General features: G+C 36.7%; 1 protein-coding gene across 1 annotated transcript; it reads left to right on the forward strand.

Annotated features, from left to right (window-relative positions):
• Window positions 1-13,188: 13,188 nt before the first annotated feature.
• On the forward strand, window positions 13,189-17,521 carry LOC138338497 (uncharacterized). Its single transcript, XM_069289463.1, has 4 exons — window positions 13,189-13,488; window positions 13,944-14,392; window positions 14,708-15,276; window positions 17,481-17,521. Exons 1-4 carry the CDS (start codon window positions 13,189-13,191, stop codon window positions 17,519-17,521), a joined length of 1,359 nt encoding a protein of 452 aa, XP_069145564.1.
• Window positions 17,522-18,783: the final 1,262 nt, after the last annotated feature.

Raw genomic sequence — 18,783 nt, forward strand, 5'->3', positions numbered from 1 at the left:
ATGCGTGAAACCACCCAATGGGAGATCTACATCTTCTCTCATACAGTGCCTCAAATGGTTCCATATCAATACTTGAGTGATAGCTATTATTGTATGAAAACTTTGCTAAGGGTAAGAAGTTGTCCTAATGGCCACCAAATTCTATCACACATGCACGAAGCATATCCTCAACACTTGAATCGTTCGCTTAGACTGACGATCGGTCTGAGGATGGAACGCAGTACTAAGCTCCAACCTAGTACCCAATTCCGCATGCAATGTTTTCCAAAACGTAGAAGTAAACTGCGTACCTCTATATGATATAATGGAGAGTGGAACCCCATGCAATCGAACAACTTCCGAGATGTAATGTTTGGCTAACTTCTCTGCATTGTTAGTCACCTTGACCGGAATTAAGTTAGCAGACTTAGTTAACCTATCAACAATCACCCAAATGGAGTCATCTTACCCATTGTCTTGGCAAGACCAACCACGAAGTCCATTGCAATTCTCTCCCACTTCCATTCTGGAATGGGCATTCTCTGAAGTGTCCCTCCAGGCCTCTGGTGTTCATTCTTTACTTGCTGACAATTCGGTCATTAAGTAACAAACTCAACAATGTCACGCTTCATCCTACTCAACCAAAAATGTTGTTTTAGGTCACGATACATCTTGGTTGCACCAGGATGCATAGAATACCTTGAACTATGAGCCTCTATAAGAATAGTGTAAATCAAGTCATCGATGCGAGACACACATACCCTTCCCTTAATTCTCAAAACACATTCCTCATCAATTTTTGCTTCTTTAGCCTCTCCTCGTAACACCTTATCTCGGATCCGGATCAGTTTCTCATCAGTAAACTGCTTACCTTTAATCTTATCAAGAAAGGAAGATTTTGCCTCCACACAGGCCAAAAGTCCTCCCTTCTCATTTACTTCTAGCCTCATAAGGTCATTAGCCAGAGTCTGAACCTCTCTAGCCAATGGGCGTCTACAAACCTGCAAGTGGGTTAGGCTTCCCATGCTCCCTGCTTTTCCTCTTAAAGCATCTACAAAACCATTAGCTTTTCCCGGATGATATAGGATAGTGATATCATAGTCCTTCATTAGTTCCATCCATCTCCTCTGTCTCAAATTCAAATCTTTCTGAGTAAAGATATACTATAGGCTACGATGATCCGTGTACACTTCACACTTAACCCCATATAGATAGTGCCTCAATTGCTTTAATGCAAACACTACCGCAGCCAACTCCAAATCATGGGTCAGATAATTACGTTCATGTACCTTTAATCTCCTCGAAGCATAAGCAATTACATTCTTCTCTTGCATTAGCACTGCACCCAAACCAGTATAAGATGCATGACAATAAACAATGAAGTTCTTACCTTCTATTGGAAAGGTGAGAATTGGTGCAGTTGTCAACAAAGTCTTGATCTTTTGAAAGCTTTCTTCACACTCGTCCGACCATACAAATGGGACACTCTTCTTAGTCACATTTGTCAATTGGAAAGCAACAGAGGAAAATCCCTTGACAAATCGGCGGTAGTAGCTAGCTAAACCAACAAAGCTCCTTACCTTTGTAACATTAGTAGGTCTTTCCCAACTCTTCAGTGCATCAATCATAGATGGATCCACCATCACTCCTTCCTTAGAAACTACATGCCCTATGAAGGAAAAAAATCTTGCCAAAACTCACCCTTGGAGAATTTGGCATAAAGCTTTTTCTCCCTCAACATTTCCAATACAATTCTCAAGTGCTCCTCATGTTCTTTCTTGCTCTTTGAGTACACCAGTATATCATCAATGTATACAATGACAAAGAGATCCAGATATGGCTTAAAAATCCCATTCATCAAGCTCATGAAAGAAGCAGGGGCATTCGTATGCCAAAAAGACATTACTAAGAACTCAAAATGCCCATACCTGGTCCGGAAAGTAGTCTTGGGCACATCCATTACCTGTATTTTCAATTCATCATAACTAGATCTCAAGTCGATATTTGAGAAGGTACAAGCACCTTGTAACTTATCGAACAAATCATCAATGCGAGGACGAGGATACTTATTCTTAACAGTTACTCTATTTAGTTGCCTGTAGTCTATGCACATCCGAAAACTTCCATCCTTCTTCTTCATAAACAAAATGGGAGCACCCCAAGGGGATGCACTTGGTCTAATAAATCCTTTTACAAAAAATTCTTGAAGTTGGGCCTTTAACTCTCTTAACTCAGCAGGAGCCATTCTATAAGGGGGTATAGAAATGGGGCGAGTACCCGGCTCCAGATCAATGCAAAATTCAATATCCCTATCCGGGGGCATACCAGAAAGGTCTGCAGGAAACACATCCAGAAACTCTCGGACTATCAAAACCGACTCAATTGAAGGTACTTGGGTAGTATCATCCCTGAGATGTGCCAAGAACGCTAATAAACCCTTACTAACCATTTTCTTAGCACATAGAAAGGAGATGATACGAACCGGATTGGAAGTGTAGTCACCCTCCCACACTAACGGATCTATCCCAGGCTTGGATAACGTCACAGTCTTAGCATTACAATCTAAGATTGCAAAGTTTGGAGAAAGCCAAGTCTTACCCAGAATTACATCAAAATCAACCATTTCTAATATAACAAAGTCTACATGAGTATTGCTCCCCATAAACGTTACAAGACAAGGCATATACACCTTTTCAATTATCACAGACTCACCAACCGGAGTAGAAACACGAATAAGCATGTCAAGCAATTCACAATGTAATTTAACACAAGTAGAAAATGAGGAAGATACATATGAAAATGTGGATCCAGGATCAAATAATACAGAAGCCATGCAATCGCAAACCAAAAGATTACCTGTGATGATAGCATCAGATGTCTCCGCTTCAGATCATCCAGGGAAAGCATAACAATGGGATCTATCACCTGTCTGCCCGTTGGCCCTACATGTTGCGCTGCAGAAGTCCTACTTTGCCCGTCACCCCGGCCGTTTTGATGACCACCATTACCTCGGCCACCACTTCCTCCCGAATAACGGCCTCTTCCATGACCTCCTCTACCTCTGATTATTGGGGGTCTGTAACTCTGTTTTGGACAATTCCTCCTAATATGTCCAGTCTCTCCACATCCATAAAATTCTCTGGATTCAAGCATAGGTCTCTGTGACAACGACGGAGTCTGGGGATAACCTCCAAACTCAGTGAAATGTTGACCGGTGTGCGGTGGACCCCCAGCTACAGCCTGTAGTGAGGACTGAATAGGTCGGGCTGGATAACCTCTTGAACTTTGCCCTCTAGAGTAAGAACAAATAAACTCACCTCCTTTACAAAACTTCTTAGTTGCTGATGCCATGGTGAAATCATCTGGCTTCACTCCTTCCACCTCGATCACAGAGTCTACCACTTCCTGAAAGGATTTTGCCGTAGCAGCTACCTGTAAGGCTGAAATCCGCAAATATGACCTCAACCCCTTCACAAAACGGCGAATCCGCTCTTGTGGGCTGAAGCAAAGCTGTGTGGCATATCTGGAGAGTGCAAGAAACTTAGCCTCATAAGTAGAAACCGACATCCTGCCTTGCACAAGGCTTAGAAACTCATCTCTCCTCCTATCCCTCAAAGTATGGGGTATATACTTCTCCATAAATAAACTAGAGAATGATGCCCAAGTCATAGGTGGTGCCTCTGTTGGTTGACACTCCACATGTGACCGCCACCACATTTTGGCGTTCCCTTGAAATTGATAGGTCACAAACTCGACGCCAAATCGTTCTACTATCCACATCTTGTGTAGTAACTCATTACAGTCGACTAGAAAATCGTAGGAATCCTCAGATTCAGCACCCTTGAAGACTGGAGGTTTCAATTTCAGGAACTTACTAAAAATTTCATGTTGATCACTTGTAATCATAGGCCCTTTATTCAACCGAGGAAACGTGCCTATTTCCAATGAGGCATCCATGCGGGGAGCCACAGTAGCTGCATGTTGTACCTCCGGAACCTGGGGTACTTGTGCAGAAAACACTAGAGGTGTCTGGGCTTGATCAAGTAAACCGCTAAGATAGGCAAGAACCTGGTTGATCATCTCAGGGGTAGGTTGGGGTGGTAATTCCTCATTCTGCACTTGCTCATTTTCCCCTTCCTCACCCTCTCTTAACACTTCCTCAGTCGGTGGAGGAGTCACTGCCCTAGTACCTGATGGGCCAGGTGCTTGTCCTCTTCCTCTAGAGGACGTCCTCCCGCGACCTCTACCGCGGCCTCTTTCCACTGCTCCTCTTCTAGTTATAGTCTCAGTGGCTAGCTCAGACGCATCTTGTCTTGCCGGTGTTGGTGTTGGCGCGGTTGTTGCTCTAGTTCTAACCATCTGCGAAATAGAGTGAAGATGTTCAGATACCAATTTGTATCACCGAGATACCAATTGGACCCAAGTAATAGCACGAAAGAAAGAAAGAAGGAACGGAAATTTCCTATAGTCTTATAGCCTCTCAAATAAAAGTAAAGGCGTCCCCCTACCGTTCCTCAAGACTCTACTAGACTCGTTCTTGTGTGATGAGACCAACGAACCTAATGCATTTAAACCAAGTTTGTCACGACCCAAAAAGTGTCGTGAGTGGCACCCACATTTACCCTCCTATGTGAACGAACGAACCAATCCAAACCCCTACATTCAACATTAATGAACAAAATATAATGCGGAAGACTTAAAACTCATTAATGAAATCAAGTAAATAACTACTAAAATGTATCAATTTCTATCCCAAAACCTGGAAGTCATCATCACAAGAACAACTATCCTCAAATTACTAAATCTAAGAGTATCTAAGAAGCTAAATTAATTAAAAAGCTAGTCCATGCCGGAACTTCAAGGCATCAAGACATGAAGAAGAAGATCCAGTCCGAGCTAGAAGCATTAGCTAACCCTGAAATCTTACGTGATGAAGACTGGCTAGAGTTGCAGTTGAGTAGAAGATGATGAGACATTTGCTACACTCCACAATTAACAAAAAGAAAACATACAAGTAGGGGTCAGTACAAACATAAGTACTGAGTAGGTATCATCGGCCAACTCAAAATAGAAAAAAATATATATATAAGATAATATCATAATATCAACTACAATACTCAATAGGTTGCAACAACAATGTGCAACAACCATTGATAAATAACGTCAAGTACACCCATGAGGACACAAGCCTCCATACCATACCCATTTGGGAAATAGGTTCATTAAATTGAGTATATTAACATCCTTCAAGATTCATTATTTTTACCATCCTGGTGTCAGAACGTGACACTCCGATTCCCTAATACTACGTGTCGGTTCGTGAAACCCAATCCTCTAATACTACGTGTCGGTTCGTGACACCCGATTCCCTAATACTACGTGTCGATTCGTGACAACCGGTCCCCTAATACTACGTGTCAGTTCGTGACACCCAATTCCCTAACCTCATTCTTTTAGTTCATCAAGCCTTATTTTATACCAAGGCATCATCATTATCAGTGAGGGTTTTAGGTTTAAGCTTCACAACCTTATCTTTCCAACTCATTACAATTACATAATCACATCATGCAAGCATAAAAACAAGCATTTTGAAGACTTTACAATACTACCCAACACATATCATTCGCTATTAGGAGTTTACTATGAAATAGCGTAAAAACAATAACCTACCTCCACCGAGAATTCGTGATCAAGAAATCTACTTTTCCCAAAGCTTTGCTTTCCTCTTCGTTCTCTCTTCTTGATCGATCGTTTCTCCCTCTCTCTGTTCTTTCTATTTTTCTTATTCCAACCCTTTTTCTTTTACCCTAATTAGCATATAATTAGGTATAAAAGATGACAAAAGTAACCTACTAATTAATTCAAGGTTATCTCCTTTAACCCCCATGTAATTGAATTATTAACATTAAACCACTAACTTCATAATTATAAGCAAGAATAGTCCAAAACGCCCCTTAAAACATTTAACAGAAATCCGACCCAGTCAGGGTTACGCAGTCTGTGACAGGCTGTCGTGACTGCGACGGTCCGTCTTAGTGAGTCGTCACAGAGTTTAGTCATTTAGTTTCAGTTTTTGCTAGATTTAGCTGGGGCTTGTCCCAGTATTTTTAGTCTAGTTTACAGGCTATTTTTAGACATTGTTAGATTTAACTTAGTATTGAGTTAATATTTCTTTTGAATTAAACTCATTGTTTTCAAATATCTTAATTATAGAATATGGGTATTCCCCATCTTTTCATTTTAAGTATGGTTTACTTCCGCAATAATTTATTATCTTTAATATGCTCATGATCATGCCAGTAGGGTTAGATTAGGATCACTTGTGGTTCTAGGTTACGTGTCCGCGTCTCAAGGCTAGCTCGGGGCGTGACATTTAACTAATATGACATAGAAAGTCATTAAGTTCTCAAAATACTTAATGTGATGTAGTTGGTGAATATAGTATTCGAAATAAGTTAAAACATAACTAATTAGGCTTAGAAAGTTGTTAAGGTTATTAAACAAGTAATGTGATTTCGTTGGTGAATAGTGTTAGAAGTAAGTTATAACTTAACTTATTAGACTTGGAAAAATTCTTATGTTCTTCAAATAATTTAATGTAGTTTAGTTAGTGAATGTGTTTGAAATAATTTAAAACATAACTAATTAGACTTAGAAAGTCTTTAAGTTCTCCAAATAAGTAAATAGTATTTAGTTGATGAATATAGTGTTTTAGTTAAGTTAAAACTTAACAATATAGCCTTGGAAAGTCTTTTAGTTCTCCAAATACTTAATATGATTTAGTTTGTGAATATAGTGTTAGAAGTAAACTAAAACTTAACTGAATAGACTTAGAAAGTTATTGTGTTTTCTTAATAAGTAATGTGATTTCGTTTGTAAATATAGTGTTTGCATATAAGTTAAAACTTAACTAATTAGACTTAGAAAGTATATAAGTTCTCCAAACACTTAATGTGATTTAGTTGGTTAATATAGTGTTACAAGTAAATTTAAACTTAAGTGATTAAACGTAGAAAATTGTTATGTTTTGTAAATAAGTAATGTGATTTTGTTGGTGAATATAATGTTTGGAAGTTAGTTAAAATTTAACTAATAAGAATTATGAAGTGCCACAATCCAAAAATCAGTAGTCCTGATGGAACCTATGTTCCCAACCGATAGGTAAGCCAACCCAACAAGTATCACCAATTCAACTTAAACGTGAAAAGATAAGTATTAAACTAATATCTAACATAATAAATAATCAAAATAAATGCGGAATGTAAATAAAACTACTCCAAGATTTGGTATCATAAGTACAAGATCTTCTACATTAGGATACAATTCCAAACTAATATAAAAATCTAAACATAAGAAATATCCTATCAGAATAACAAAATAACCTATTAAATAGAGGTAGATCGAAGGTGTGGGCCGCAGAATATCCCAAGCACCACACCATAACTCCAAGATTATTAAAACTCATATGCAATCTCAAAGAACGTGCCCAAATTGAAAGTCAATCTACACCACAAAAGAGTGCAGCAAGTGTAGTATGAGTACGAAACCACGTATACCTCGTATATCTAATTGACCGACAACAAAGAAGTAGTGACAGAAGTTTATATACAAAAAATAAACTTTTTAAATTATAGAAGTCTATCTTACACTTACCAGTCATGTTTCATGAAATAGAGGTAATGAAACATCAAGAAACTTTCAACAACCAAATAAACACATTATCATCAATACTGAAGGATGTCATGAGATGCAATGCAATATGACACCATGAAATAATATACCTCAGAATACCCAGTACTCTCTCAACTGTATATACATGATACTCTTCGGAAATACATTGACAGTTCATGACTCATGGGGGACTCGCGAGGTCCATATACCGACACGGACGATCTCCATGTGTCTGTGCGGACGATCTCAACTCACTATCATAAATTAAATAATCCCCAACATGGACGATCTCCACGTGCCTAACTTATAATCATAACCAATCACTCGCACGAACGATCTCCATGTGCCCAAATCATAAACATAACTCGATCTCAACACGGATGATCTCCACATGTTAGACCTTTACTCATACCCAATATCATGTCAATTCATGTGCACAACATGATATCAATCAAAAGGGATGATACAAAATCTCAATAAATTAAATGTCGCTACATATAATCACTTCAATCATCACAATTATACGGGTTCAACCACACACAAGAAACTAAGTTACTAAACACTTCAGATAATGTCCTTATGCTTTGACATTCTCAAATTACAATATACCATATTATAGTAATAGATTTTCCCTGTTATAACATTGGTACTCGTACCAATGCCCGTTATACCATTGGTACAAGACCCCATATTTCACCCTTACTCATTGTCTATTCCATTTTAATCTTTTATTAGAAAACATCCCTCAACAAAGTCAAAAAGTCTTAACATACCTTAAATACCGAATTCTTGCCACGAATCCGCAAGATAGTTCCTTCCCTATTCGCAAAGCTTCAGGACATTCTCAATCTACCAATTGTACCTAACTCGTAATTAAAAAAGTTCGTATAGCACCTCCCTATTTAATCCAAATCTTCCACTGTTTTCGTAACCAAATAACATCCAATCAAGGAATAATAAGATTAAATAAAGAAACCTAAAAGTGTAGCCAGGCTACAATTAATTTAACAAAGGCACGCTTGTCATATATAAGAACTTTGGAATAGAACAAGAGTCCTCACATTATTACTTCATCTCTGCCCTCAATATGACCCTCAAATCTCTCACCAAAACTACACTAACTACAACAATTATAATTTCAATATTAACAAAGTAACAGCAAGCTTCAACTACAAAGAAAATACAGAACAAAATTATATATGGCTACTATATTTCAATTAACTCTCATATATAACCCTTCAAGTGATTAGCTACTTACTACTACTAATTAATTAAACAACCTTCTAATCCTTGCCTCAATTAATAATAATCATTAGTTATCAACTGATTCAACAAATTGTGTGTCCAAAAATCCCCCCAAAAAAACCACACTTACACTACATTCATTACCAAGTTTAGCTAACTTCCAATTCCTTAACAACTCAACTAACATATTACAATTTTATCTTTTGAGACCTAGAAATTTAATCATACATGGCCAAAAATTTTTTTTTCATCAACTCACCTGCAATCTGATGAGTCATCCACGTCTTTGTCAGTAGTTTCTGAGCCCTTTTCTCTTTCTAATTTATTTATACTTATGTTTTAAAAGTGGCTACTTCCTCTAACTTAATTTAATTACATGGGTCAAGTATAAAATGGATTAAATGAATTATGGATTTGGCCCACTAAATATTAACTATATTAATTATTTATTCAAATTTTCATCAACTAGATACTCTTTATTATCGAATATTTTGAAGTTCCTATTTAAATTTTACGAAAAGAGTCAAGATAGCCCAGTTCTCAAAACGACCTAGCGGGTCATTATAGAAAGTCTTTAAGTTCTCCAAATACTTAATATACTTTAGTTGGTGAATATAGTGTTAGAAGTAAGTTAAAACTTAACTAATTAGACTTACAAAGTTGTTAAATTCTCCAAATAAGTAATGTAATTTCGTTAGTAAATATAGTAGTAGGAAGTAAGTTGACACTTAACTAATCAGATTTAGAAAGTCGTTAAGTTCTACAAATACTTAATGTGATTTAGTTGGTGAATATGGTTTTAGAAGTAACTTAATTAATTAGACATAGAATGTTTTTAGGTTTTTCAAATAAGTAATGTGATTTCGTTGGTGAATATTATATTTGGAAGTAAGTTAAAACTTAACTAATCAAATTTAGAAAGTCTTTAATTTCAACAAATACTTAATGTGATTTAGTTTGTGATTATAGTGTTAGATGTAAGTTAAAACTTAACTAATTAGACTTAGAATGTAAGTTTTCCAAACAAGTACTGTGATTTGGTTGGTGAATAGTGTTAGAAGTAAGTTAGAGCTTAACTAATTAGACATAGAAGGTCTTTAGGTTCTCCAATTACTTAATGTGATTTATTTGTTGAATATAGTGTTAGAATTAAGTTAAAACTTAATTCATTAGACTTAGAAATTTGTTAAGTTTTCCAAATAAGTAATGTGATTTCGTTAATTAATAGTGTTAGAAGTAAGTTAAAACTTATCTTTCTAGACTTAGAAAGTCTTTAAGTTCTCCAAATACTCAATAAGATTTAGTTGGTGAATATCGTGTTAGAAGTAAGTTAAAACTTAACTAATTAGACTTACAAAATCTTTAAGTTCTTTAAACACTTAATCTTATTTAATTGGTGAATATAGTGTTAGAAGTAAGTTAATACCTAATTCAAAAGACGTAGAAAGTCTTCAAGTTCTCCAAATACTCAATGTGATTTAGTTGGTGAATATAGTGTTAGACGTAAGTTAAAAGTTAACTAATTGGACTTATAAAGTTGTTATGTTTATCAAATAAGTAGTGTGATTTCGTTGGTGAATATATTATTTGGAAGTAAGTCAAAACTTTACTAATCAGACTTAGAAAGTCTTTAAGTTCTCCAAAGACTAAGTGAAATTTATTTGGTGAATAGTGTAAGAAGTAAGTTAAAACTTAACTAACTAGACATAGAAAGTTGTGAAGTGTTTCAAATAAGTAATGGTATTTCGTTGGTGAATAATGCTTGGAAGTAAGTTAAAAATTAATTAATTAGTCTTAGAAAGTCTTTAAGTTCTCCAAAACTTAATGTGATGTAGGTGGTGAATATAGTATTAGAAATAAGATAAACCTTAACTAATTAGACTTAGAAAGGTGTTAAGTTTTTTTCACATGGAATGTGATTTCGTTGGTTAATAGTGTTAGAAGTAAGTTCAAACTTAACTAAGTAGACTTAGAAAAATTGTTAAGTTCTTCAAATAAGTTAATCTGATTTAATTAGGGAATATAGTGTTTAAGTTACTTTAAAACTTATCTAATTAGACTTAGAAATTTTTTAAGTTCTCCAAATAAGTTAATCTGATTATGTTGAAGAATATAGTGTTTTAATTAAGGTAAAACTCAACTAATTAGCTTTAGAAAGTCTTTAAGTTCTTGAAATACTTAATATGATTTAGCTAGTAAATATAGTGTTAGAAGTAAGTTAAATCTTCACTAATCAGGGCCACACACTTCCAGTGTTTTCTGCACCAGCACCTCAGGTTCAGGGAGTACAACATGCAGTTGTTGTGGCTACCGGCATGGATGCATCATTAGAAGTAGGGACGTTTCCTCGATTGACTACAGGGTCAATAATGATAGGTGATCAACATGAACTTTTCTGGTTGATTTTCTTGAATTGCTACATAAGATGGACATAGTAGAATAATTCGGTGTTGAGTTTGTTACCTATCAGTTTCAGGGGGATGCCAAAATGTGGTGGCGGTCGTATGCTGAGTGTCAACTAGCACAGGAACCAGCTATGACTTGGGCATCATATTCTAGCTTATTTATGGAGAAGTATATACCCCAGACTTGGAGGGATAGTAAGAGAGATGAGTTCCTGAGCCTAGAGCAAGGAAGGATGTCTGTTGCTGCTTATGAGGCCAAATTTCGTGCACTATCCAGGTATGCCACTCAGCTTTGCTTTAGGCCACAAGAGAGGATTCGCTGCTTTGTGAAATGATTGAGATCATATTTGCAAATCCCAGCCTTACAGGCAGCTGCTGCTGCAAAATCCTTACAAGAAGTGGTTTATTTTGTTATAAAGGTAGAGGGGGTAAAGCCAGGCGACATCACCATCACGTCGACATTTAAGAAGTTCCGTAAGGGAGGTGAGTTTAGTGGTTCTTACTCCATAGGGTAGAGTTCAAGAGGTTACCCAGCCCGTCCTATTCAGTCTTCACTGCAGGCTTCAGCTGGGGTCCATCGTAGACCAGTCAGCCTTTTTCTGATTTTGGAGGTTATCCCCAGACTTCGTCATTTTCACAGAGACCTATACTTGACTCCAGGAACTGTCATGGATGTGGAGAGGCTGGACATATTTGGAAATAATAGAGTTACACACCCCCAGTAGTTAGAGGTAGAGGTGGTCATGGTAGAGGCCCCTATTCTGGAGGACGTGATGGCCAAGGTAATTGTTGTCACCAATTAAGTCAGGGTGGCAGGCAAGTTGGAACTACTGCAGCGCAGCTTGGTAGGGTCAATGGACAGACAGGTGATAGGGCCGATTGTTATGATTTCCTCGGGAGGTCTGAAGTAGAGACATCCGATGATGTTATCAAATGTACTCTTTTGATCAAAGATTGCATGGATTCTGTATTGTTTGATCCTGGATTCACATTTTCATATGCATCTTCCTCATTTGCTAGTGGTCTTGATTTATATTGTGATTTGCTTGACATGTCTATTCGTGTCTCTAGTCCTATGGGTGAGTCTGTTATAGTTTAGAAGGTGTATAGGTCTTGCCTTGTGACTTTTCTAGGGAGCAATACTTATGTAGATTTTATTATTCTAGAGATGGTTGATTTTCATGTAATCCTGGGTATGACTTGGCTTTCTCCAAATTTTACAATATTAGATTGTAATGCTAAAACTGTGACATTGCCCAAGCATGGGACATATCCGCTAGTGTGGGAGGGTGACTATATTTCCCCTCCAGTTCGTACTATCCCTTTTCTTCATGCTAAGAGGATGGTTAGTAAGGGATATTTAGCTTTATTGGCACATCTCAGGGATGATACTTTGGAAGTACCTTCGATTGAGTATGTTTCAATAGTTTGAGAGTTTCTGGATGTTTTTCCTGCACACCCTCCTGGTATGCCACCGGATAGGGATATTGACTTTTGTATTGATCTGGAGCCGGTTACTCGCCCCATTTCCTTTCCCCCTTATAGAATGGCTCTAGCTGAGTTAAGGGAGTTAAAGGCCCAACTTCAGGAGTTGTTAGGTAAAGGTTTTATTAGACCGAGTGCGTCCCCTTGGGGTTCTCCTATGATATTTGTTAAGAGAAAGTTAGAAGTTTTCAGATGTGCATAGACTACAGGCAGCTGAATAAGGTAAATATTAAGAACATATATCCCATTCATCGCATTGATGATTTGTTCAATCAGTTACAAGGTGCTTGTGTCTTCTCTAAAATTGATTTAAGATCAGTTTATCATCAATTGAAAATACGGGCAACAAGATGTGCCAAAGACTGCTTTTCGTACCAGGTATGGGCACTTTGAATTGTTAGTTATGTCTTTTGGGCTTACAAATGCCCCTGCTGCTTTCATGAGCATGATGAACGGGATTTTTAAGCCATATCTGGATCTCTTTGTTATTGTATTCATTGATGATATATTGATAAACTCAAAGAGCAAGAAAGAACATGAGGAGAATTTGAGGATTCTATTTGAGTTGTTGAGGGAGAAAAGGCTTTATGCCAAATTCTCCAAGTATGAGTTTTGGCTAGATTCATTGTCCTTCTTGGGGCACCTGGTTTCTAAGGATGGAGTGATGGTGGATCCTTCTAAGATTGAAGTAGTGTACAGTTGGGTAAGACTACAAATGTTTCAAAGGTAAGGATATTTGTTGGCTTATCTAGCAACTACCGTCGTTACGTCAAGGGATTTTCTTCTATTGCTTTGCAGCTGACAAATTTGACTAAGAAGAATGTTCCATTTGTATGGTCGGATGAATGTGAAGAAAGCTTCCAAAAACATAAGACCTTGTTGACTACTGTACCAATTCTTACCTTGCAAGTGGAAGGTAAGAATTTTATTATTTATCGTGATGCATCTTATTCTGGTTTATGTGCAGTGCTAACGCAGGAGAGGAATGTAATTTCTTATTCTTTGACACAATTGAAAATGCATGAACATAACTATCTGACCCATGATTTGGAGTTCGCTACAGTTGTATTTGTATATAAGTAGTGGAGGCATTAGCTATATGCGGTCAAGTGTGAAGTTTACACAGATCATCGTAGTCTAAAATATGTCTTTACTCAGAAGGATTTAAATTTGAGGCAGAGAAGGTGGATGGAATTATGGAATGATTATGATATTACTATTTTATATCACCCTGGAAAAGCTAGTGTTGTGGCAGATGTCTTAAGTAGAAAAGCAAGGAGCATGGGTAGTATAGCCCACTTAAAGGTTTCTAGACGCCTATTGGCTAGAGACGTTCAGACTCTCGCTAATGACTTTATGAGGTTGGAAGTACTAGAGAAAGGAGGATTTTTGGCATCTGTGGAGGCAAGATCTTCCTTTCTTGACAAGATTAAGGGAAAGAAGTTTGCTGATAAGAAGTTGAGCCTAATTCGAGATATGGTATTGCGAGGAGAGGCTAAAAAGGTAATAATTGATGAGGAAGGCATCTTGAGATTTAAGGGAAGAGTATGTGTGCCTCGTGTTGATGATTTTACTCAAACTATTATTACAAAGGTTCATAGATCGAGGTATTCTATACATCCTAGTGCAACCAAGATGTATCGTGATTTAAGGCAACATTATTGGTGGAGTAGAATGAAGTTGTGACATTGTGGATTTTGTTGCCCAATGACCAAATTTTCAGTATGTAAATTATGAACACCAAAGGCCTGGAGGGACATTTCAGAGAATTCGCATTCCTCAATGGAAGTAGGAAAGAATTGCAATGGATTTCGTAGTTGTTCTTCAAAAGACTTCGGGTAAATTTGATTCTATTTGGGTAATTGTTGACAAGTTAACAAAGTCTACTCACTTTATTCTGGTGAAGATGACTTACAATACAGAGAAGTTAGCAAAACTCTATATATCTCGGAAATTGTTCGATTGCATGGAGTTCCACTTTCCATCATATCACATAGAGGTACGCAATTTACTTCTATGTTTTTGAGAACATTACAAGCTGAATTAGATACTAGGCAGGATCTTAGTACTGCATTTCAACCTCAGACCGATGGTCAGTCTGAGGGAACGATTCAGGTGTCGGAGGATATGCTTCTTGCATGTATGATAGAATTTGGTGGTCATTGGGATAAATTCTTACCCTTAGCAGAGTTTTCGTCCAACAACAACTATCATTCGAGTATTGATATTGCCCCATTTGAGGCATTGTATGGGAGGAGATGTACGCCCCCCATTGGGTGGTTTGATGCATTAGAGGTTAGACCTTGGAGTATTGATCTTCTGAGGGAATCATTAGAGAAAATGAAATTTAATCAAGAAAAGCTTTTAGCAACTCAGAGTAGGCAGAAGGAATGTGTAGATCGAAATGTTAGAGACTTGGATTTTATGGAGGGTGAACAAGTCTTGTTGAAGGCTTCACCCATGAAGGTTGTGATGATGTTTCGTAAGAGAGGTAAGCTAAGTCCGAGGTATATTGGACCATTTGAAGTACTTAAGCGCGTGGGGGAGGTGGCCTATGAATTAGCCTTACCTCGAGGACTGTCAGGAGTGCACCCGGTATTTCATGTGTCTATGCTGAAAAAATACGATGGTGATGGAAACTACATTGTTTGTTGGGATTCTGTTATTCTTAATGAAAACATTTCTTATGAGGAGGAACCTATTGTTATTCTATATGGGGAGGTCCGCAAGTAGAGGTCAAAGGAGAATGCATCTATCATGGTTCAGTGGAAGAATCGGCTAGTTAAATAGTCGACTTGGGAGAGTGAGGTTTATATTCAAGAAAGATATCCACATCTTTTTATATATTCAGGTACTCTTTCTCTCCCTCACCTCTCTTCCTATGATCGTTCGAGGACGAACGATGGGAAAGTTGGTATCTATTTTAACGACCATTTTCGGTCATTTTGAGCACTAGAACTTTATATATCAGAAAATACTTTTCGATAGATTTAAATTGGTGTTTTGGACTATTCATAATTATGATTATGAAATTTGTGGGGTAGTTTTAATAATTTATTTAGGTGGAGGTTAAAGAAAATAATATTAAAATTAATATTAGATCACTTTAACACTTTTATAAATAGCCATATAATAGTTAGGGTATGAGATAATCTGTAGAAGAAAGAAAAAGAAGGAAAGTGGAAAACAACGGGTTAAATGAAAGGAAATCCCGGCAGCCTTCAAGTTAGAATTTTCATAGGTTTTTCTACTTACGTGTTTTTTATGTAGGTGTGAATTATTACTCATAGGTTAGTGGGTTTTTTTGTGGCTGTGGAGATAAAATTTAGCCAACGAATGAATAGTTTATGATTGGAAGGTTGACCACCATTAGTGATCAATAGTTAACATAAGAATTGTTTATCAATTTTGAGTTAATTGTATAAAAATTGAAGTGTATTTACAGTTTGGTTTAGTAACAGGTGCTGGGAAATTCCATATTACTATTTTGTTAGTAGAGAATGAAATATTCAATTCTATTCGTATGCTATACTACTAAAGATTGCAAATTAGTTCAAGGATGGGGTTGGAATTAGTGTTGCAAATTTTTTCTAGAAGAAATTGAATTGTCATTTGAAAGATGCTCATGTGTAGCATGGCTTATACCTATGATGGGTTAAGTATTTAAAGAGAATCAACAGATGGTAGAAGTGATTACATGCATAGTAGCCGAGTTCTAATATTAGATATTGTTTTGGTTCGTTCTTTTATGGAAGATGCATGGTGCATATGTATTCTGGATGTTTAAAGATTTTGTTTTTTTTGAAATGATTAGTAATTGGATAATTCTTATAATTATCACATTATTATTAATGTTTAGATATATTGACATAGATAATTAATATTAGGTGTATCCAATTGATTTAATTTCATTAAAATTATGTTAATTGGACGAATAAAGACTTACTCTTAGGTTTGAACTTTAAGAAAATGATTATAGAATTAGGTGAATTGATGAGTATAGGTTAGACACAGAATAATCTGAGTGTTTATGGGATTGTCAACTCACACATTATGCATATAGGCACTTGATAGATTGGAAAGGTTTAGAGGCAATAAGGAAAGGAAAGCATTGGAGAAATAGTTTCTGACTTCGGTTCTTCGGGGAGGTAGGTTATAGATTATTTCTATTTGATAGATAAACTCTAACTAGCGATTGATATGTATTGAGTGATATTGTAAAGTCTCATATGTACCTTATTGTGTGATTATATGTCTTGATGATGTAGTTATATGTCTTGATTATGTGGTTTGTGGTTGGCCTAAAAATTATGAGATTGTTGAAAATCTAATCTTAAACACTCTCGATTAAAATGACGCCTTGAATAAAGAAGGCTTTATGAAATAAAATAATGAGATAATTTGATTGGAGTGTCACGTTCCGACACGGTATTATTGGACCGAAGTGTCACGTTCCGACACGGTATTATGGGATCGGAGTGTCACCTTCCGAAACAATAACATTAAAGACAAGGAATCTTGAAGTAACTTAATATACTTAATCTCAAAGAACCTATATTCCAAATAAGTATGGTGTGGAGGCATGAGTGATATATCATGGTTTCACAGTATAATTAATACTTTTTTACTTCAGTTTAGTGTGTCCAAAAGCCTTTTGGGTGCTAATTTTTATATAAGTTTATCTTTGTTTTGCAGGAAATCTGTCCAAAGATGAATACAGAGATTTTGAGCGATGAAATGCAGACGAGACCACCTACGAAGCTTATGACGGTCCTTCGTGCTTGTGACGGTCCGTAGGTGGAAGTGTAGTGCAGCTGCTGAAGGAAGATGGGGAAGTCTAACCAAGTGTGGGGTTACGAAGCTTGTGAAGGTCCGTCATGTCTATGGCGGTCCATCCTTCAGGTTCGTCATGAATTTCAGAGAAGTGATCCCAGTACCCATATTCCAAGAGTTGAAGTGTTTTGAAACGAAGGCCCTCGCGGACCGTTGTGCCTATGACAGTCCGTCATACTTGCCTTCGAGGGTTGCGAAGAGATCAGTAGAAGAAATTTCATAAGTATGGGACGACAGAGCCCATGACGGTCCGTTGTGACCATGACAATCTGTCGCGTGGTCAGTCGACCCAGCCGCGTTTTGGAAGATTTCCAACAAACAGAGTCCTTCTTTAATAATGTTTTTTTTATGAATAGTTTGAAAAACCTCGATTTTGAGGTTGGACTCTGTTAGGATAGACTCTTACATTGTTAAACTCCGTATTGGTAAACATTGTATTGTGAGATTCTTGATAATCATTAGACTTTTGTGAGATTATTGATTACTTTGACAATTTTTGAAAGTGTTTTTTAATGATTAATGAAGCAAACTTTTGGATATTTCTCTTTCTCATTGAAGTAAGTACATGAACTCTTATTTAATATATTTGAATATTGTGTTTATGTCCATGAGTAACTAAACTCCATAACTAGGATTGTGGGAACTATAGGCAAATAATGAGATAAACCCTAACTAAAATAACAATTCTAGAATAGTGTCTTGCATTTATTAATAATTCTTTCGCTTAGAAGTCTTTTACTGGATGACCAACGTTAGAACTTGATTTAATGCTACTTGCCGGACCAAGGAGGTAGATAATAGGAAAAAATTATTAACATAGATTTAGTGTATACTATCTAATAGGCTAGTATTGATTGGTACGAGGTACTAATTCAGTCATATATCGAATTCGATGCTTAATATGAGGTAAGGATAAGTGTTAGTATAGAAACACACGTAGCCGGACCAAGGTGCGGAGTGAGATTTTCTAGATGTCGGACCAAGAATTTAGAAATACATAACTTATCATGCAAGATACTAGGAAAGAATTGTTATAGTTAGAATTATCAAGTTATGAACATGTGGGGAACACGTAAACCCTAGTTATTTTGATAATCTGGTATAGTGATGAAATGTCAAGTGAGTGTGAGGAGAATTTGAATAGTCCACTATTGATACTGAGCTA

This window comes from Solanum lycopersicum, chromosome 9 (genome assembly GCF_036512215.1).
Source record: "Solanum lycopersicum chromosome 9, SLM_r2.1".
Classification (NCBI taxonomy): Eukaryota; Viridiplantae; Streptophyta; class Magnoliopsida; order Solanales; family Solanaceae; genus Solanum; species Solanum lycopersicum.

What these genes read in the sequence shown, in the direction of transcription:
- LOC138338497 (XM_069289463.1), top strand. Translation starts at nt 13,189, where the DNA reads ATGTCTTTTGGGCTTACAAATGCCCCTGCTGCTTTCATGAGCATGATG. An exon ending in TTGAAGTAGTGTACAGTTGG is followed by an intron (nt 13,489 to 13,943) that starts GTAAGACTACAA and finishes GTCTTTACTCAG; the next exon opens with AAGGATTTAAATTTGAGGCA. An exon ending in ACAAAGGTTCATAGATCGAG is followed by an intron (nt 14,393 to 14,707) that starts GTATTCTATACA and finishes CTTACAATACAG; the next exon opens with AGAAGTTAGCAAAACTCTAT.